Consider the following 20,885-nt stretch of genomic DNA (forward strand, 5'->3'; position numbering starts at 1 on the left):
CCACTGGCTTCTGAGAGCTCCCTATGGCTGGTCCTGTAGACTCTCTAAGGCCCCTGTGCAGGGTGAAGGCGGGGGAGCGGCCTACTCAGGCCCCGCCCTGCCTTCGAGCCCCCCACCCCACCCCCCTGGCCCTCAGTTTGCACTACTCTGACCCCTTCTCCCAGTCTACTTACGTGGTTGCTCCTGCTGGTCCCCCCACAAAGTACCCTGCTTTTTCCCCCCATGCCTGCTCACGGGACTTGTGATTCTGTGTGGGTTTCACAGCTGTGTCCCCACAGACCGCCCGCCCAGTGAGGGGAGGCATGGACCCACTTTGTCCACTTGGTATAATTAGTGCCCGGAGTAGAGTGTGGACACGGAGGGTGCTCAGTAGTGGGAGGGATGAGGGTACAGGCGAAGTTCTGTCACAGTGGGTCCCCAGAGCTCAACGGCTTACAGATGATAGGCGTTTGTTTCTCTCACGGTTCAGAGGCTAGTGACCTCAGCCCGCAGGGCGGCTGGGCTATCTTGTGGTTCCACCTCTGGGCCCCAGGTCACGGTTTCTCAGCCAGCAGGAAGTGGGGAGAGGGGAAGTGGAGGGCAAGTAGCTTCCTTTTGAGGACAGATTTTTGGAAACTGTACAATTTCCAACCACATCCAATCAGAACTTAGACACATGGCCACACCGATCTGCCAGGGAGTCTGGGAATGTGGTCTAGCCTGGCATTCAGGTGTCCTGATATTTTAGGAGAGGGTGGAGGGCGGCTACTGCAGGGGACGGACTGGCTGGCCCAACCCAGAGCGGTCCCTCTTTTGCTGGCTGGTCCAGAGGAGGGGCACTGCTGGGCAGAGTCTGCCCCGAGGCTCACCTGCGTGTCCCCACAGGCTGCCAGGCACAGTCACTGGACCTCCTCTTCATGTTGGATGCCTCAGCCTCCGTGGGGTCCGAGAACTTCGCCCAGATGCAGAGCTTCGTGAGAAGCCTCACGCTGCAGTTTGATGTGAACCCGGACGTGACACAGGTCGGCCTGGTGGTGTACGGCAGCCGGGTCCAGACAGCCTTCGGGCTGGACACCCATCTCGGCCGTGCTGCGGTGCTGCGGGCCATGAGCCAGGCCCCCTACCTGGGCGGGGTGGGCTCGGCAGGCACAGCCTTGCTGCACGTCTACGACAAAGTGATGACTGTCCAGCGGGGTGCCCGGCCTGGTGTCCCCAAGGCTGTGGTGCTGCTCACAGGCGGGATGGGGGCAGAGGACGCTGCTGTCCCTGTCCAGAAGCTGAGGAACAATGGTGTCTCTGTGTTGGTGGTGGGCGTGGGGCCTGTCCTGAGGGAGGCTCTGCGGAGGCTCGCGGGTCCCCGGGACTCCCTGATCCACGTGGCAAGCTACGCAGACCTGCGGTACCACCAGGATGCACTCCTCGAGTGGATATGTATGGGTGAGTGGGGAGATCCACGCCCTTCATTGTCCCCTCCGGGGTGGGTGGGAATCTCAGCCTGAGCCCTCAGGTGCATCATTGCAAGGATAGCCAAACTTGAGAATTTTTGCTCATTTGAACAGAAGACCTTGTTTGGATACCTACAGATTCCCCCAGGAATCTAAGGGCCCGGGTTGACACCGACCTATGGTGAACGACAGAGCTAGGAACATACACCGTCAGGCCAGCCTGACCCCAAGGCATCCTTTTGCCAGTGACCTCCTTCCTGCCTTTTTAAAAGTGTATTGGTCACGGTAAACGCTGCTGTGTGCACAGCACATTTCAGAGGGAGAGCGTCTATGCAGCGGGAGAGCTGGGTGGAAGTTGGGGCTCTGACCTAACCAAGCAGTGTGGTCTACTCACCATGCACTAACCTCCAAGCTGCTGCTTCAGGGCCCACGGAAACACGGAGGTGTGTAAGACGCTCCCCCTGTGGCCTCACCTCTGTCCTGGGCTTCCTGAGAGGAGGGGGCCTTGTGGCTGACCCAGGCCGGGCCTGCTGGGCACCTTCTCCCTTGTAGAAGCCAAGCGGCCGGTCAGCCTGTGCAAGCCCAGCCCGTGCCTGCACGAGGGCACCTGCGTCCTGCAGAATGGGAGCTACCGCTGCGAGTGCCGGGACGGCTGGCAGGGCCCCCACTGTGGGAACCGTGAGTGGGGCGCCCGCGCTGCCGGTGGGGGCGGGGAGCGGGGGGCCTGAGCCCTGCTGAGCCCTGGGGACTCAGCTGAATGCAGGGTCAAGATCATTCGCTCGGCAATCCTTTGTTCGTTCCCGTGCGAAACATGTATGGGGGCCACCACATCCCAGGCGCCGTTCTAAGTGCAGGGAACGTAGTGGTGAACAGACAGTGAGCAGCTCTGCCCTCCTGGAGCGCCTGTGCCCGTGCGCAGGAACAACTACACCTGGTAGTGTGTCGGTGCTAGGCATAGCCGAGGAAAATAGCAGCAGCTGGGAGGAGGGTCTCAAGGGAAGCCTAGTTTGGGGGGGTGCGGGGCTGGAAGACAGGACGGGGGCACAGATGCGGGGAGGCGGGGAGAGAGTAGTGGAGGCTGGCAGGAGTTCTTTTTTGAGCGGTTCTCTCTGCTCAGTGAAATGGGAGGAGCGGCCATCAGCAGAGGGGAGGACGGAAGGAGGCTCTGGTGGGTCGCGCAGAGAGCAGACCCGGTCCCGGAGCGCAGGGGTTGAACGAGCCAGCCAGCCACGGTGGGCAGCATTACGGGCCCACGCTGGTTCCTGCTTATCAGATATGCGATGGATGGTGGGCGTGGGTCTCCCCACTCACCCATACATATCCAGCGACCAGAAGCAGACGCCCCTTGGAGCCTTGGTGTTCAGCCGCTGGCACAGCGTGGCTTCGGGGGCGGGGAGTGGACCTGAAGGGCAGTCAGAGAGGGGCTCTGATCTGGCACTTCTGCTTGGGCTGTGGAGCAGGGGAGAGGCATGCAGGGGCCCGCAGGCTGGCCCCTGGTAAGAGGACTCAGACACTACTCCTGTCCTCAAGGTCCACTTCTCTCCCAGGGTCCTTGCGAGGAGATGCCCCCAAGGCACGCGGCTCCCGCAGAGAGCCCGCAAGAGGGCAGCAGCCCTACCCCTCCCAGCAACTGCCCAGCAGGCCGGGGCCGCCCGCGCGCTGAGAGCATGCCGGCCTCATCCCATCTCCCGGGGTCCTCTGAGCAGCGCCTCCAGGTCCCTGCGGACCCCTCCCTCCCACGTCTCTCGCCCCAGGGAAGAGCTGCCCCAATGGCGGACCGTGCTGCTTGGGGACAGGGCAGCAGCTGATTCTGCCACTAATACAGCTGTCGACAGTCTTGACATGTAAGTAAATATTGACTTTCTGTACCTGGGTGTGCCCTGGTCTCCTCTGCCAGCTTCCCCCCGAGGAGAAACAAAGGCGCTTGGAGACTTTCGATGGCCTGTTTGAAGCTCACTCTGCCCACAAGAAACGCTCAGCAGAATGTTGTTGGGGCGGTGGTGCTCAGCAGGGGGCGTGCTCTGGAGGGTCCTCTGGACCACGGAAGCCGTGGGGTCTCGAGACTGAAAGACTGTGGACCTTTTCACACATCCTTTCCCAAAGATGTGCAAGTGCATTTGCTTTTAGTTTGAGAAGGGGCTTGAGTGGCATTTGTGACTGGATCTGTGCGTGGCAAAGACCTAGAAAGACTCCAGACTGGACTGTGACCAGGAACCAACTTGTTTGACTATGGGGGAGGGGCCAAGCACACAAACCCCCTGGTCTCCAGGGGCCAGGGGACATTGGCCCGGCTCCTGAGCTACTTTCCCTTGGAGGGGCTTCCTTGAGAGATCACTTAGGGGGCTAATTGTGGGGGGCTTATTGCTTGCTTGTTTTTTTATTAGGACAAGGAGGTGGAATTCTTAAATACAACAAAGAAACTTAGAGGGTACGGGCTTTTAGAAGCATCGATGTTATGCTGTCTAGGTGGTTTTCCTTTTCATGTCTAGTTTTGAAAGGAATATTTCGAGAAATGATGTTGGTTATTTAACAGGACCCGTGTGGCAAGAAGGCTCAGTTGGGATATATTTCTGGCAAACTAGGTCCTCACCCCTGCAGTCTTTAGGAAACAATTCTTCCCCTTGGTTATGTGGTTTGGATTTGCGTTCTCGGTAGAAATCTTTGTAGAGCTGCGACCTAAAACCAGACACTTTATCCTGACTTTTCTTTTTAATGTAAATAATGTAAACGTTTTACATGCAAATTGTTCAAGGCTACTTTAAGTACTGGCAGGGGTCATCCGACTGTATTGTTAGACATTACAAAGGAAAGGTCACTTTCACTCTAGTTACTACCTCCCCTGTGGTAGAAGGTGACGTCAGAGCAGGGTCACGTGTCCACCTGGCAGGTGCTGAGAAGCGATGTCAAAGAACTTACAGGAACCTATTGTCTTTTAATTGACAGCAGTTTCATCATTTTGTCTGGGTCCGGGCTGATGTTTGGAATCCCATTTGAATTGCTTCAACTTAGGGAAAAAAACACAGAACTGTGAGCTCTGGGCTTACACATTAAAGGCAGGTGAAAGGTTTTTTAGGTCCCAGCCCTCAAGCCTTTTTTTTTTTTTTAAACCTTTTCTAGGGAAGGTGCCCCTGAATAGTTTAACCCTCTCCGTGCCCCAGCAGTGGCAGAGGGAATTCCTTTCTTTTAAAAGAAACTGGCCTTTAATTACACAAGCAACATAAATGTGTTCTCCTTGGAAAAATTAAAACCCTGCAAACAGGTCATCAGTCTTTTATTTTCTGAATGATCCTGATTCCAGCCAACTTGAGGCTGCTCTAATCCTAATAGTTAATTCTCTTTTCTAGAAAGATAGTTAGACTCATCTCTTCCTTTTGATGTTTACACGAGTACTTTTTCTTGTCAGTTTGCAGTGTCTAGGACCTCCAGAATAATGTTTTTAAAAGTAGTGTTATGTGTTTCTGGACCTGAAGGGATCTCCCACCATTCTACGTCATCAGGTTAGGAATACGTTATTCCTCTTCCTAGATTGCTAAGAGTGTTTTTCACATTGAACCTGTTCATATCATAAATGGGCCCTTAGTATATTTTCAGTTGTTGAATCACTTTGCTTCCTTGGATAAACATGATCTGGTCATGAAGCATGATTCTTTAAACACTGTTGAATTTCACTTGCCAATATTGGTTTTTTTCATCCTTGTCCAAAAAATGAGATTTGGTTTTTCTTCTGTGATTTGTGTTGGACATTTGGTACTAGAACTGTGCTAACTTTATAAAATCGAAAATTCATATTCTTTAAACTTAAGGCCTTTTTAAAATAAACACATTCATGCGTGGAGCTTTCTTAATTACTCCTTAGGTCACCTTCCAAGTATTGGTATGTTTCATTACTTAGGAGTATGGGTTTTCAGCCACTTATCTGCAGAAACTGATCGTCATAGGTGTTTGCTTTGTGTTATCCTGGGAAAATCCTCTTCCAGCCTTACCCCTGCGGCTTAAGGAGGCTTAAAGTCGCCTGCTAGGATTGCACCTTGCAGTTCTACCAGTTTTTACTGCACATATTTTGAACTTCAGTGTGTAAATAACCAAGATGTTTCCCCCCTAAGGTAGACGTCTACCAGGCACTGCCCCAAGCCATTCCATGAACTACAAGAAAACCCCAAAATATAAGTAACGTTTTATTAAAAAAAAATTGAATTCGCCACTTGGTAAAGGACACCAAGTGTATATGACAAAGGAAATAAATGCCCTGGGATTAGGAAGACAACAGAAATCAAAAGACCTTTAGTTCTCCGGAAGCAGCGTTAGGGGACGCTGATTGACAAGCCCCAGGAAGAAGCCAGAACGACAGATGAAATGTTTCAATCGGTGTTAAAAACACACAAAGCACTGCATCAGAAGACACGACACAAAGAACAGTACTGCCGATCTTAGGAGGAGAAGAGCATCAACCCGAAACAGCATTCACCACGTTTTTCTTGGAAGGGGCCTAGAGCACTAAGCAATAGAACTTTTCCCCTAAAAACGGCCAGGCCACAGGACTGCATATGTAAACACTGGGTAATCTTTCCTCCTACAGTGATGTAAAAAGACCTCAAAAAGGTACTTTTAAATCTGAAAAAGACACTTTGCTGTTCTAAATTACAGGATTTTAAACATTTTTTTCTATATAATACAGCATCATTTAAAATTTTCTTTAAAAGCAATTGATTCAGGCCTGCTTTAGGCTGAAAAAAAGTCCTTAACTTAGTGGGGACAGCACCTCAGCTTGGTCCCAAATATTCTCCTCTGTTCCTGTTTCCCGAAAAGCATGTCATGGAGGGCTTCGCACAGGTGGTAGCGATGCGGTTTAAAACCACGAAAGACTCCGTCGGAGCTGCTAATGTTAGAGAGAAGTGGACGCTTGGATGAGTGAGGTCTCCTTGGTCACCAAAGCCACGGGGCCAGTGGACCAGGGTTCCTGCTACCTTGATTTCTTTTCCACCAAAGTCCCACCATCAGATGCTTTTTCACTCCTTAAAAAGCTTGACAAAACAGCTGATGAAGAAACACAGAATACCCCTAAATACAACAATGTCCTGTTTCCCTCCAGGAGCAGGTAGGTCTCCAGAGAAGCCTTCTCTCTGAAAACGGGCAGAGCCTCCTCTTGGCCAGCGCTCTCTACCCAGAGTACCAGAGTCCGTCCTCCTCCTGAGCAGACTCATCTTTTCACAGAGTTGCTGCTTTAACGTAGACTTTAATGAAGCAGGATTGTCACCAAGGTCCATGCTGGCAGGAGAGTCTTTAGATCATGAAGCTTGTTTCCTAACTTGTTCCTTTCTTCTCCCATTCCTAGAGTGCCGTTCAAATACCAGCACCCCCGCCCCAAGAAGAAAGTTAGTTATCCTCCGTAGCAACCCCCATCTACATAGAACAATGCAAGGAGAAATATTTCTCTGAAGCCCAGAAGCATTTAGGAATAGAGATGGCAGATACGTGTCAACCCTTGTCTAGTCGCAATTTGGGGCACCTGCTCAGAGGTTTTGAGGCTAGAGCACGGCCGTGTGCTGGGAGTGACTTGTGAGGGAGCAGCAGCTCACGTGCTCGTGTGGATTTCATAGTCATTGGTGCAGGTGCCTCAAAATCTCTCCAGCAGGCAGGCAGGACAGAAATCAGGAGCAGAGTTTGCTCTAGGCATGTTATTTACTGTGAGAGATACCACTTTTCATCTAGCCTCAGGGAGGAACCCAGGAAGGGCGTTCCACCCTTGTTTACACCTTACCAAGCCTCTGCTCTCAGTTGGCTGGGGGGCTTTAGGCAAATCCTATCGCCTGTCTGAATCTGTTTCTTTCCTTTTAATGACAGAAGGCCTTTAGAATCCCTGACTCTTTAATTTTGAAAACTGGCCAGTCACAGCCTGTCTCTGAACTTAGGCTGTCAACCTGGATAATCTACAGATAATCGAGTGGTACATAGTTGCAGGATCAAGTGTCCTCAGGCTGACTGGTAAGAACACCTGAACCCGGTGCTCATGCCTTTCTGGTTGGTCAGAGACAAAGAGTGAGCCAAAGGCGCAGCGCAGCCCGGCCCCTGGGTGAGCGCAGAGCCCTCTCAGAACCGGTGCCTGAAGCCGGGAAGTGCTACCTGGGGCAGAAGCCAGGCCTCACCTTAGCGACAGTTTTGCCGTCCCCTGGTGGGCCTGCAGGAGGCTGGGTGTGACCGCTTACCTTCGCTTTCTGGAGGACGGTGCCTTTGCCCGTGACCATGACCGAAAGAGGCCTGTTCTTGAGCGCTGTTGCAGAGTTGACTGGGGTACAGTCTGGGGCAGGGGTGGGGGTGGCAGCTTTGGGCTGTAGCGGTAAGAGAAGAGCGAAGCCTGAGCCAGGGGCAGGACATGTGACCCACTCCCCCCAACTCCGCTCCAGGAGACCCTGCAGGCGGCGCAGAGGAACGACTCCCGCCACTCACCCGGGGGCTCACGTTCTCCAGGTGGGTGGTGTCCACAGTGGTGCCCAGTGTCACGGGCCCGGCCTCCGCCTTCTTCAGGTTGTCCTTCACCTCCACGATGTTGAGCTCGAGGTCCACACGCTTTCTCTCCTCGACCCTGCACTCCTCGTCGATCTCCTTCAGCTTTTGCTCCAGGCTGGCCAGGACTCCCTTGTCTGCAGAGGGAATTAAGCTGGCTGCAGGGAACGGCCCCCCCAGCTGGGTGTGGAGCACAGCTCTGGCTTCCAGCCCTCAGAGCTGGGTCCTGCGTGAGCATTCTGAAAAGGCTGCAGAATGCTCTGGGGGAAGAGAGCTCTGCCTTCACCAGAGGGTATGGGTCTGAGGTATAGAAACTTCTGGTAGGTTCTTCGGGGCTCTGTTGTTTTGATACCTGCTATTGTTGCAGCAGACCCCCAGGGAGAGAGCAGCTCTATTAATGACCCTTGGAGGATGGCTGGGCTATTTCCACCTGCCCCACACAGTCTCAATCCTTAAGTACTCCGGGCTTCTCCAAGTCGACCGGGAGCAGTGGTCCTCAGCCCTGGCACTTCCTCAGTCCTGTTTTATTCTCACCCTGGAGTTCTCAGGTTGGTCCTAGAGCACCAGGAAGTGATGGCCCAGAGCTCACTGCTAGGGGAAACCACGGTGCCACACGGATTCACCGCGGAGTCCTGAGCCAACAGCCACTGAGATGACGCATGCTCTCTTTCTAAGCCGAGGGTGCGTGGTCACCTGTCAGCCCTTGTCCAAGGACAAGCAGGCACAGGGGCCGCTGTTTAAGAAAACTTCATGGAGAACGAGCTGACAAGATGTTACTGATGGTTTTGGAACCTGGACCCTGTATCAGCGGTCAGTAGCCGTACTTTGAGAATTACAATCTTTGGCTCTGTGGCCTTAACAACTTAGGAGCTTCAGGGCCACTTTGCCAGCAGAATAAACCGTAGTGGAAATTCTCTCTTCTCCTGCCCAGAGACTCCACGTGGGAGAGAAAGGGCCAGGGCTCCCCGGCTCTGCCTCACCGCCCAGCTCGCGCTCCAGGTTGGTAAGGACTGTCATGGATGAGCCTCTGGTCATGCTTGTGAGCACACGTCCCAGCTCTACAGTCTTGGCTGGGCAGAAAGGAAACCCAGCCCCGTCAGAAAGCAGATTAGGGGTTGTCTAGGGAGCGGACAGGGGGCAGCTGGGGAGTGACCGCTAACGAGTATGGGCGGGGAGGTGTTCTGAGGGTGACTGGTGCTGGTGGCACAGAGCTGGGAAGATAGTAATAACCATGGCCTTGTATACCGTAAATGGGGCCGTTGTATGGTCTGTGAACTGTATCTCAATAAGGCTGTTCTAGGACAAAGAAAGTGGGAGACCCTGGTGGAGGAAGGTCATGGGAGCACAGTCATGTTCGAAGCTTCCGAGGAATCAGCTGGGGTTGTCCCCAAACTTGCTTCCATCACTTGCGCGTGCAACTCTGCAATTTACATATTACATAAGCACCGAGGTGGACTCTATGTAAATGAGGTAAGTGCTTCAACAGGTCCCCTAAAAGGCAGGTTTCTTCTAGGAGGTGGTTGCTGAGTGATTGGGGGCTGGGGGCGATCTGGAAACTCAGCCACAAGGACTCTGATTTCTTTGAAAGAGTCTTAAATGTTTGTTCACTTTAACAAAATGAAGACTGGAGATGCTGGGTGTGGTTAATGCAGGAAAGGTGACCCGGAACACCCGTGAGCTGGCCTGCGTCTCCGGCATAGGCCTCGGCACCACATTAAAAGATGGAATATGTTTAAGTGAAAATAAAACATTAAGGTCTAAACGTGTAATTTTTAGAGACTTCCTCCTCTAACCAGTTCTGCCTGCTCCCTCTTGGTCCTGTTGACAGGTCAGAGGGTCTCCGTACAGAACAGCAACATTTCAGACAGGATGGGGCTGGGGCGGGGGGAGGACTGGGCAGGGGAGCACCCACTCGCCCCAGAGACGGATGGGGCGAATGCTCACAGGCCGTAGGCAGGTGTACAGATGTGGATTCTTCCCACGGAGAGCCCAAGGCCCCAGCCGGACCTTCTCCACCTGGGAGGCCCCTTACCTGTGCATTTTAACACAGTCTCTCTCAGCTCCCGTTTCTCTTTCCGAAGCTGAGCCAGGTGCCCCCGGATTTCTTCCTTCTTCTTCTCCAGCCTCTCCTTCTCCTCTGTGTACCGCTTCACCTCAGCTTCTGTCCTATTCTTGCCAAGTTTGATCTCTACGGACGCAGAGAGGAGAAGCCCCAGGTCAGTGAGGGGGGCACATAAGGGCCATCCCAACCGCACCCCCCTCCCCCCCGCAGGCTCAGACAACCCGGGGCTCTGGCACTGGGTCAGCTGAACACGAGGCCAACCTGGCAGGGATAGACAAAGAAATTGGGCCCACACTTTCTTTGCTGTGTGACCTTGGGCAAGTCCCTTCACCCCTCTGAACCTCTGCTTCCTCGTCTGAAAGGGAGGGAACTGGACTAACTTCTCTGAGCCATTTCCAAAACATTCGACTCTTTTCTAGCTCAGGCACCTGCAGTGGTCACCCTCAACCTGTCCTTCACAGGTGGACTGGCCCCAGCTGGGGTGACGGCCGCAGTGTCGGGGCAGCTTGACGGGAAGGAGATCTTCTGCTGTTCGGTCTGGATTTTGACGGTTGTGGTTCTCGGGGAAGGCTCCTCGGGCTCTGGACTCTCCTGCCGCGGCGTCTGCTTCGGAAGAAAGCAAACACGGCTTAGCCGGCCCAGGGGCGGCCAAGGTGAGACCAGCTTCCCTGCTGGGGGACAGCCTTACCTGCAACTCGGGGCTCTCTGGAGACTCTCCCAGGGGCTCGTCTGGGGCAGGGCCCGGGTCTGCAGGGAGAGCCTCGGCTGGGGGGTCCAGGTGGGGTGGCGGTGGGGACTGGGCCCGGGCCTGTGCACTGCTGGGGCTGTGCAGAAAGGACTTGACAGGTGTGAGGTCCAGGTAGACTCGGTCAGGCTGGGACTCGCTCGGAGCATCTGTCCCAGGGGCCGCTTCCTCGGGAGTTTCCACCTGCAGAGGAGAGACAGGGGCTTTCACCAGGCCTCTGCTCCCTGGGCTGTGGAGGGGGCGCCAGACTTGCCTCCTGTCCCTGCCTCGTGCTAGAGTTCACAGGACCCGCCTCCTGGGGAAGCTTCCATTGAGCTGGACTTAAAAGGCCAGGGTACAAGTCCTGGGATTGCCATTCAGGAGGTGGGAGACCCAGGACATAGCATTTACTGTTCCTGAATCTCATTTCTTGATCTGGAAAGAGACTAGTGTAACTCCTTCTGGGGCGGTTAGGACTAAATGAGATAACCCACAGAAGCCCTTAGCACAGCAGAGTTCAGTGCCCAGTGCATGGAACCTGCTGTCACTATGATTGTTCACTATCACTTGGGGCCGGAGAGGTTAATGATGTCCCTGTTCCTGATCCCGACACCACTCCTCCTACCCCTCACACTGCCCGGCGTGGTTCCCCAGCTATTTGAGCTAGACAAGTCCCCATGCCAGGTGTACCGCACACAAGACAGCCTCCTTGTGCTAGGTTCCTAGACCCTGCAGGCGACTTGGAGTCCGCCCGTCTTAGGGACAATCTGCTGATCTCTGGCATCAAGGTTCGGCGGCAGGGAGGACGGGACAGCCCAGGTGGCTGCCCAGCCTGGGTCCTTACCACGGCCGTCAGCTCCGATGTCTCCACGTCGTCATACAGCATCTCCTGGCGGTCCTGTCTGGGCAGGCCGTCGATGTAAGTGTTCGGCTCTGAGAACTTTCTCTGCATCAGCCTGGAAAACCCGGCAAGACGCAGTGAGAGGGGGATGAGGACAGGGCAGTGAAAGCCACCAGTCTCAAAGAATTCATGACAACGAGGGGAGGTGCAGGGGACCTGGGCACCAGCATTGACCTCATTCTCAACTCCTTTATTTAGGGCTGTCTCTTCCCTCTCTTCCCAGGGCCTTCTTACTGGAACTCCCAGTTCTGAATTTCTCTTCTAGGAAAACAAACTTCCCTTGCCCCAGACACCTCCCTCCTCTCCGGATCCTACTGCCTTCCTGCCTGGATTCCTCCCTTTCAGGACCTTCGTCCAACCACGAAATCCTTTCTCACGTCATCATCACGATGCACTTGGGCAGCCCAGACCAGGCACTTCCCCTTTTTTGCACACAGAAAAATGGATCCCACTGCAGCGGCTCGGCCAGCTTCCACGAGAGCCCCCCCCAACCACCCAGGAGTGCTTCTCCCCGAGCCCAGTCTGCTTGCCTGGAAAGCAGAAGTCCGGACCCTGCTTATTCCGGAGTGCGCTAGGACTCGCGGGACATCGGCAGTAAGGAAGGCGGATGGTCGGGAAAGGCACCAACTCTGCCGTGAGGAGTTGCAGAGCGTCCCCCCAGGCCGAGGGTGCCGTTCACCCACCCAACCCCGGCCCCAGGCCTGGCTCAGCTCCTGGCTCCTCCCGGGCCCGGGCTTCCCACTGCTGGGTAGAACTGGGCTGACCCTGGGTTCTCAGCTGCTGCCCTGCAGGATGGAACAGGCCACAGAGGCCAGCCTGGGCCCATGTCTTGACGAGTGGCTGGAATGGGAGGGTGCGATGCCGTGAAGCCCCTGAACACTCACAGCAGAGAGGTTTTGGCCGCACTCACGATACAGGACACCCTGTCAGCATCCACGTAGTCATAGGTGAATTCTTCCGGGTCTGTCTTGGAGCCCGACTCAGAGAGCAGGAGGCCTAGCCAGTGGCCCATTTCCTCAGAAGACTTGGCCTGGAGGAGGCAGAGAGGGACATGAGCAAAGCTGGAGGGTGCCGTCTGGTGCCCCGTGCTCCCGGCCAGGCCAGCAGCACCCCCGCCCTGATGCTCAGGCCTCGGAGAGAGGCGGGGCCCACGTGCCCTCACTGTCACTAGCTTAGCTCATCCCTGTGCCCCCAGATAACACTTCCTGCCACCGGGGATACCTCGATGCCCCCTCAGTGATGCTGCAGACACCTGTCCCAAGTACCAAATGTGATTCATGGACATGTATTTCTAGAAGGCTAATGAGCCTGGACAGCATGCCTTTTAGGTTGATGCCTCTATTTTATAAACTATCCCATGGCCGCCTATCACCCTATCTGTATATACAACACTAGATCCCTAAGAAATAGCAAAATTCAAATTTATTTTTGTTTAGTTTCAGTACAGTCCTGCAATAAAGAGTATCTTAAATACGTGACCCCAAGTCAACTGGGTCTGATAAATAATGAAGTAAATCCCAGTGACGCCGGAGCCTGTTTTCTTCCAGGGGACAACGCGGTCTAATCAAACACATTGGGCATCTATTAAAATGCCAACACTGTTTCTTGCCTTTTTAATGAGAAAACACGGGGCATTCTATAAAGACTCCAGGTTTACTTTCAGGAGGAGAGACAGCTGCCTTGCCGGCGTGACCCGTCTACTACTACTCTTCATCAGAGAGGCAGCTGTGAGCAGAGCTGGACATGGAGCTGCTTGTCGTCTCCCATTCCTTCTCCAGCAGGCGCTTCCATCCAGCTTTGCGTGGGCATCCTTAGCTCCAGCCACCACCCTCTCTGCTCTGCTCAAGTGTGACAGCTTCCTTACTGGTCTCAGTGTGGCCCTTCTTATGGCCTTTCCAGCCCTTCCCCTGCCCAGCAGCTGGAGGAAGCATCTTGCAATCCCAAACAGAGCATGCCACTATCCCCTGCAACCCTCCAGGGTCCCCCCTTGCTCTGAGGATCAACCCTTCTTCCCTTGCAGCCTCATCGCGCACACCCCCAGCCTGTGGGGCTTTTCCACAGTTCACAGCACCCACCCCATGGCTTCCCAGCAAGTGTAACTACGTCATCCACTGGGTAATTCATTGAATAACATCTCACTCTCACGCCAGAATCCAGATGCCGTGACAGGGAGCGTATCTGTCTTGTTCAACATTACTGAGCAGGTATCTGGCATCAGAACACAAGCTTGTCCCCGGGTTCCCCTCCGGGAAGCAACTGGTATGTGGAGCTTTGAGCCACCAGAGGGCAGTATTGGAGCACAATTTGGAGGACGACCCCCAGGGAAAGGACCAGGTGAACAGGGGTGAGCCAGGGAGGGTGCTTCCCTGCGTGTCAAGAACCCTGGCTCAGGCCTGCCCCTGCTCAATGCAAGGCATTAGGTCATCTCTTATTTTTGTAAATGTAACATCACATCAAACAGGGTGGGGAGTGGGAGAAACATTGTATCACAGACCTCATTGTTCCCCCAGATAAGCCCTAACAATCGTGGTCTCCGCATACGGGGCCCCATCTGGTGATACACAGACCAAATCAGACCCACTGTGAATCCCCAGAAGGATTTTCAAGCAGCTCCGGGAGTTATAAATACTCCTGCCCTCAGTGCGGGAAGTAGCTCATTGTCCCTTTCCTATAACACAACCGCTCTGAGGTCAGAAAGGGAATGGAAATTTTTTTAAAAATGCAAAGAAGTAAAATGCAAGGGAGTAAAACAAACAAACAAAAACGCAGGGCTACACGGCCTCTCCGACTGTAGNGGGCTTATTTCTTCACCCGAAATTTCCCTTCCCCCCCCCCCCCCCCCCCCCCCCCCCCCCCCCCCCCGCAGGCCGGCAGTACCTCGAGCTTGGCCAGCTCCTCGCCGCGGTGGAGGATGCGGAAGGAGTACAGGTGGTCAGGGCTCGGGTCCGGGACCACCTCACAGCCCACCAGGCTGAGCGGCTGCTGGGCCACCTTGCTCCGGTTCCGGTCCTGGTAGAAGTGCAGGTGACTGTCCCTGACGGAGCACCAGCGTGACTTCCACTGGCTGTTCACCAGCACGTTCAGGTAACCTGCAGGAGGGGACAAGGGCGTCCACGGCTGCCACCACCTCCGGGCTTCCTAGAATCTCCCCCAAATCTCCGTTCCCAGACCTGTCATGCTTTGCCCAAGGAGCTTTCTCACCCCAAGGAGGCTGGGAATCTCAGCACATTCTTTTCCCTGCCTCTGTGCACGCAGCCAGACCCTTGAAAAGGGGGCTGCATGGTTTCGGACTAGGTCTGGCCCGAGGGGAGGGAGTTGTGTCATTGGCTAGAGCAGGCTGGCTGGGTATGCGTGCAGGACATGGCTCTCCAGCCTCATGCCCCTGCTGGCAGCAGCCCTCCTCCCCGTCCCTGGTCACCCAGGCCGCGTGCAGGAAGGTCCCCAGCTGGGTCACCCTGTTGCAGGTGCACTCAGATCCCTGGCCTCTACAGCCTTAGCTTCCTCAGTGTCCCCAACAGCCTTTCCATCACCGGATCACTCAGCCTCAGCCTGCAAAGCCCTCCTCCCCTTGGCCGACTCCCTCTCATCCTCCCAAATGCAGCTGGCCTTGCTTGACCCTCCTGGGGTCCTGCATGCTCTGCTCTGCCTTCCTTCGGAACCCCTGGATCCCAGAACCGTGAGACCTTCTTCCATGTCAGTCTCCCCCAGCGGACACTGAGCTGCTCGAGCAGGAACTTGCCACCTTCACCTCCAGGGCCCAGGGTACGAAGCCATGTGACAGGTCACAGTGCACGGCCACGTTCCCACCCACCCAGTGCTGGGCATACAGCGGGGATCAGGAGTTTCTCAGAGCCACATGAACAGCAGCACAGTAGAAGCATTCAAGCCCAAGACCTAGGAATTCTGGCTCATCCAGGCAAGTGGCCCACTTCCCCATCACAGTTCTCTGGACCGAAGAGAACTCTGGGTCAAGAAAGCAGGGAGCGCAGATGCCGAGTCTGGGGAAGGAGAGCAGCTATGTTCTCTGGCCCCAGGGGACAGGAGCATACTTCTCTGCTGGAGGACTCCCAGCAATAATCCAGCCACATCTCCCAGCGACTCCCTGAGACCAGCTTTCTGTGCCAGACACCGTGCCCCCCGAGCCTGCAGGCAGGGCTGGCACAGCTGGTCACGACTCAGGTCTCCTGGCCAGAGAAGCAAGGGGCTCCCAAGGGAGGCCGCGTCTGCTGGCTTCCCATGCCACCCTCCCACCCTGCCAGCCTCAAAAACCGGAACCGGACTGGGACAGGGAAAGGAGCCCAAGGCTGGGACATGGGCTCCACGAGGAAGAGGAAAAGGCCTGGAGGTGGACAGTAGCAGCCTTCGGGCCCCGGGAAGAGCTAGAGCAAGTCCCAGGTTGGGAGCCCAGACCAAGGCTCCCCCCGGATATTTTGAGGGGAGTAGAGAGGACCTCTGTGAGCCAGCAGCAGCCAGACACACCCTCTGTACCAGCAACGTGGGCTTCTGTCGTCCCTTTAGTCCATCTCACTGTCCCCATCTTTGAGTCCTACTCCTGCCCGGGGTGCCACCGCAGCCCCTTCAGCTCCTGCCCCACCTTCCGGGCTCAGGCCCAGAAAGCCCCCTTCCCCCTGACCTCGGAGCGGAAAATGTTCTTTCCGCCCCCGAGTCCTTACAGCCACACAGCGTGCGGCTTTGCGGTATGAAGCCACCATCGTGCTCCGGCTGTGAGCTCCCAGGACTGTGTTCTCCCTCTGCCTGGCCCCTTCCCCAAGCTCGGCTTGCCATGCTCCTTCAAGACTCATCAAAGGAACCTAACTGCTGAAAGACCCCTGGGAGGACGCAGCCCATGACCGGTCACTTGCACAAAGGATCCAGCACCCAGCAAGACGGAAGCCGCGGGCACGCACGGAACTACCCACAGTGAGGGCGGACAGGAACGGAGGTGCAGGGCTGCCATCCCCAGCGATGCTTAAAGCGAGACCCAAAACCTCTGTCGGCACCAAGCCGCCTTCCCGGAACCAGGCTCCCAGCCAGTGGCTGAGCCTGCGGCCCACAGGTGGTTCTTACTGGATGTCTCGAGGGATCTATCCGGAGGCTCCAGCGACGTTGATTTCTTCCTGCCCAGGTTCATTAGGTTGCTCAGTTTGAGGCCAGGAGAAGATTTCTTCTTGACTGTCCAGATGAGAGAAAAAGCTGTCAGCATTGCACTCAGCCCGCCGAAAGGCCGCGATGAAAAGCAGGAATAGCACACCCGTTCCCGCTGCCTCTGCCCCTCCCTGTGTGTGCACGCACACGTGGACGCATGCGTGCATGCACGCACACACGTCTGCTCCCTGAACCCGTAGCCACGGTCCAGAGTCAGGTATCCCTAGAATGACATACTCAAGAGGGGGGACACCAAATCACTTTTTTTTTTTTTTTTTTTTTAAAGATTTTATTTATTTATTTGACAGAGATAGAGACAGCCAGCGAGAGAGGGAACACAAGCAGGGGGAGTGGGAGAGGAAGAAGCAGGCTCATAGCAGAGGAGCCTGACGTGGGGCTCGGATCCCATAACGCCGGGATCACGCCCTGAGCCGAAGGCAGACGCTTAACCGCTGTGCCACCCAGGCGCCCCCCAAATCACTTTTTTTAAAGATAATTTCTATATTTTTAAAAGATTTATTATTTGAGAGAGAGAGAGACAGCGCAGGCAGGAAGGGCAGAGGGAGAGGGAGAATCTGAAGCAGACTTCCCACTGACTATGGACCCCAGCGCGGGGCTCGATCCCACGATCCTGAGATCATAGTCTGCGCCGAAATCAAGAGTCAGATGCTCAACTGACTGAGCCACCCAGGCGCCCCCACCAACTCCTCTCACAGGCTATGCCAGCACTTGAGAATCTTCACAGCCTGTATCGGCTCAAAGAGACGGGGTCTAGGGTCAGCAAACCAGAAGAGATGCAGGACTTCTACCCCCAGCAACTCATAAAACTTGACCTCCATTTGCTCATCTCTCCCTTCCTCTTGGGTTTTATCACGGTATTATTTCCAAGCAGTTTATAAGTTGGAGGCATGTTGCAAGCAGCTGTTAAAACCCGTTAGGGTTGAGCCAGGCAGCCATGTCTCACAGCATGGGACACCATCCCCCTCCCAAGCCGAGGCTGACGGCCACAGGCCTTGGTACCATCTTTGGCCTCTGGGACCTCAAGGTGGCCATCTATGGAGCTTCCATATTCCGGGGCTGACAGGTACTTCTCCGTTATATCTAGCTGTGGAAAAGAGGGAGACAAGTGGGTGATCTTGTCTGGGAATGGTTACCTCGGGGAATCACAATGTAAGGGAAACTAAGAGAGAGCTTTCGGATGTATGCTAGGGATCACCGCGGCGTGTGGGTCGCCGATGGCACATTGGCCAGGCTTCCCTCGGGCTCTCTGGGGGACCTGCCTTCACCTTCCGTTTCCCTAGCCCATCCCGGAGACGACCCTCTTCTTTGGGCCACCACACATCCAAGTTCACAAGTTCTCAAGATGCCTACTCCCCCTGGGGTAAGATCGGCCCTGTAGCCGGCCCCAGGGGTGGCCTTAGAGTTTGCACCCCAGCTAAAGCTGACCATCGGGTCACATCAGGCTTCAGAGAAGGGCCAGCTTGTCTACACAGGGTCAGACCATGATTTGAGCCCTGGCAGGAGCACCCTCCACCCAGACCAGGAGCTTGGCTTATAAGCCTCTCTGGGCCCTGCTGTGCATGTGTTTAAATAGGGACAATATCCCCATCTGTATCCCCAGGGCTGTTAGGGGGCTTGTGAGTTTCTAGAAGGGCGTGGTGGCTGCTGTTAGAATGTGAGCACTCAGAATATTCCAACCAAGCTTCTCTCAGAGAACGACTTTGTCCAGATCTCTGGGAAACACACAGAGGGACTCCCAACCAACAGGACTGGGCTTAGGCGGGGGCTCAAGGACGGCTATACCTGGCCAGGGAACTCCATGAGGGATGACCTGTGCCTTCGAGAAGAACAGAGCACCTGCTCCCTACTTGAGACATCTGGGTACCCTCTGCCTTCTTCCCTGCCAGGGCTGGGAGCCGAGGGAAGACACAGCGATGCTTTGCTCTATGCACTCCCAGGCTTCAGGGCGCCTATTTACAGATCCTTGGGGACCTGGGATGTGAAGCCATAGGTGACAGCCCTCCCTTCCCCTAGCACCTGGCCCCACGGCTCCATGCAAATGAGCAACAGAGCCCTCTGGTTGGAATCAACATGGGGACAGTTCTCCCAGCCCCAAAGCTTTACCAGGAGTAAATGCAAAGAAGGGCCTCATACTACGAATTTCACTGCTTAACAACGAAGGGCACGCTGATCTTGGTTCCAATAAAGCTTCCTGCACCCAAGCAAGACAATATCAACGTCACCAGTTTTTCTGCCAACCTGAAGCTCCTGGCCTTAACCGAGCATTGTGTGTTTCTTACTCCTTGGGTTGAAGTGGCAAAAGCAGGAATCTCAGCCTCATGCTTTTAATTTTTACAGAGAAGACAGAATTGAACTCTTCTGGGCAGGAGAGAGGCTTACTTTCTGACAGTTCAGGCGCTGGGCATCTGGGGTGTACTGACTTCCCTCGGACGCTCCTTCTGAAGGCAGGCCGCTCACCTCCTGGATGACCTGAAGGGAGACAGAAGCCATCCGTGCAGGCCCTTCAGGCCCGGACTCACAGCCAGACCAAGCGAACGCCCCTCGCAGTCCGGGGAAGTGGGTGGAGGGGAGAGAGATGCGGTGCACGCTTTCCAAGGAACAGCGACTCTCCCTCTGCCCCCTGCACCTGGCCTGGGGCTGGGCAGGCTGCAGTGGGGGAGGCTCGTTCCATCGGCCCCCTCTCCTGCAGAACCCCACTTGTTCTGCTGGGGGTGGGGTGGGGGGTGCTTTACAGCAAAGCCTGAAGATGGCCAAAGCTGCTAGCCCTCAATGCTGCCAAGCCCTCCTTGCCCTCATCCTGGCCAAGGGATGGCTGTTCAGTTGTGGGTATGATGAAGGGATACATTTGCCAAGGTCCCCCCCCCTAGCTTTTCGGGGGCTGTGGAGCTTGCTGGAGAGAGCTTCCCGCTGCTCAGGAAGCAGGCCTGCCAACTGCCTGGGTCCAGCACTGGCTCTCCAGACTTGCCCGTCGCAGTCCACTCCAGCCTCTGCCAGAAGGAACCTTTTCACTGGCACCCGGGGGCCTGGGCTGGGGGCCCACAGGTCAGAGTAGCTCTGGCCACGCTAGGCGGGGCTGCGGCTCGGAGCCGGGAACCCCAGGGGATTCCCAGAGGGTAACAACCCTGGGCAGCCACGCACACACACGCACACACACACACACACACAGCCCATCTGGAGCCCTTTGGAGTGAGCAAGAGTACTTTCAAAGACCCTCCTTTTTCAGTCTCTGCTTAGAGCAGTTTATGGAAACAAGGTCAAAAGCAGAAAAGCCAAAGAACCAAAGGAAGAATGGCTACGGGGATGGGGAAACATAAGGCAGACTTCTTAGACGGACTCCAGGTCGGGACTGGGTCCACATGGTGAACCAAACACCCAACACGATGCTGTGGGAAGACGGCACCGAAGTCGGCCCTCTAGCTGTGTGACCCCGGGCCTATGCTGTGGTCACCACATCTGAAGGACTGGGCCACACCTGCACCGAGGTGGCTGTGGGGACTCGTGTGTGAAGGGACCATCCTCACGAGCTGGAGCCTGATCTGGGGGAAGCACATGACACCTAGAATCCAGGCTTGAGGGCTTCTCTGGGAGGGTCCTGCCTGCGCTCTCCTTTTCTGGGGCCCTTGTCCCATACGCAGCATCTCCCACCCATGGCCATCTACCCGTCCCACCATGTGGGCACAGGATCATGCAGAGCTGGGACCCGGAGGCCAGGGAAGGGAGGCAGGTTTGACAAGAGATGCGTGTAGCCGGTCAAGAGCCCATCACACAGGCTCACAGTGCTAGCAAACCGCAAGAGTGCACCGCTTCTTGGAGTGAGACCCTCGAGCCAGGCCCGCCCCGGTGCTCATCTGACCAGGGAGGAAGAGGGCCTCTGTGCAGAACAACAGACAGGCTGTGCCTCCTGAAAGTGTTCTTGGCTCTGAAACCAGCAGCAGGGGTCTGAGAATGAGGGCATGTGAGTGGGAGAGGGAGGCCGGGAGCCAGAGGAAGGACAGGTGGGTCTGAGCAGTCAGAGGAACAGCCCTGGGAGCAGGAGGTGTGTGTGTGTGTGTGTGTGTGTGTGTGTGTGCATTTGTGCATGTGTGTCCACGTGCCTGCAGGTGTTTG

At 55.4% G+C, this 20,885-nt stretch overlaps 2 protein-coding genes and 1 long non-coding RNA gene across 16 annotated transcripts in view; 2 read left to right on the forward strand and 1 right to left on the reverse strand.

The window, feature by feature from the left end:
- The window catches only part of VWA2 (von Willebrand factor A domain containing 2), a 46,145-nt gene extending 40,541 nt beyond the window's left edge, over nt 1-5,604 (forward strand). For 5 of the 7 annotated variants that reach the window (XM_019805694.2, XM_034663313.1, XM_034663314.1 and 2 more), the window contains 3 exons: nt 865-1,416; nt 1,977-2,102; nt 2,972-5,372. In XM_019805694.2, coding sequence (XP_019661253.1) covers nt 865-1,416; nt 1,977-2,102; nt 2,972-3,087 — 794 coding nt within the window. In that variant the 3' untranslated portion in view covers nt 3,088-5,372. Of the gene's footprint in view, nt 1-864; nt 1,417-1,976; nt 2,103-2,971; nt 5,373-5,527 lie in introns of those variants that run through there. The other 2 variants (XR_002143856.2, XM_019805700.2) reach the window with 2 other exon arrangements.
- Nucleotides 5,605-5,625: 21 nt separating this feature from the next.
- AFAP1L2 (actin filament associated protein 1 like 2) overlaps nt 5,626-20,885 on the reverse strand; it is a 106,005-nt gene continuing 90,745 nt past the window's right edge. For 4 of the 8 annotated variants that reach the window (XM_034663310.1, XM_034663308.1, XM_034663311.1 and 1 more), the window contains 11 exons: nt 19,158-19,247; nt 17,778-17,862; nt 16,680-16,784; nt 14,490-14,701; nt 12,497-12,642; nt 11,556-11,667; nt 10,676-10,915; nt 10,416-10,593; nt 9,958-10,113; nt 7,869-8,062; nt 7,514-7,750 (listed from right to left, as the gene is read on the reverse strand). In XM_034663310.1, coding sequence (XP_034519201.1) covers nt 7,541-7,750; nt 7,869-8,062; nt 9,958-10,113; nt 10,416-10,593; nt 10,676-10,915; nt 11,556-11,667; nt 12,497-12,642; nt 14,490-14,701; nt 16,680-16,784; nt 17,778-17,862; nt 19,158-19,247 — 1,728 coding nt within the window. In that variant the 3' untranslated portion in view covers nt 7,514-7,540. Of the gene's footprint in view, nt 6,773-7,513; nt 7,751-7,868; nt 8,063-9,957; nt 10,114-10,415; nt 10,594-10,675; nt 10,916-11,555; nt 11,668-12,496; nt 12,643-14,489; nt 14,702-16,679; nt 16,785-17,777; nt 17,863-19,157; nt 19,248-20,885 lie in introns of those variants that run through there. The other 4 variants (XM_034663312.1, XM_034663307.1, XM_034663309.1 and 1 more) reach the window with 4 other exon arrangements.
- LOC117802757 lies at nt 8,061-11,801 on the forward strand. Its single transcript, XR_004626273.1, has 3 exons — nt 8,061-8,735; nt 8,857-10,640; nt 11,430-11,801. It is a non-coding gene; the product is annotated as an uncharacterized LOC117802757 (long non-coding RNA).

This window comes from Ailuropoda melanoleuca, chromosome 6 (assembly GCF_002007445.2).
Source record: "Ailuropoda melanoleuca isolate Jingjing chromosome 6, ASM200744v2, whole genome shotgun sequence".
NCBI lineage: Eukaryota > Metazoa > Chordata > Mammalia > Carnivora > Ursidae > Ailuropoda > Ailuropoda melanoleuca.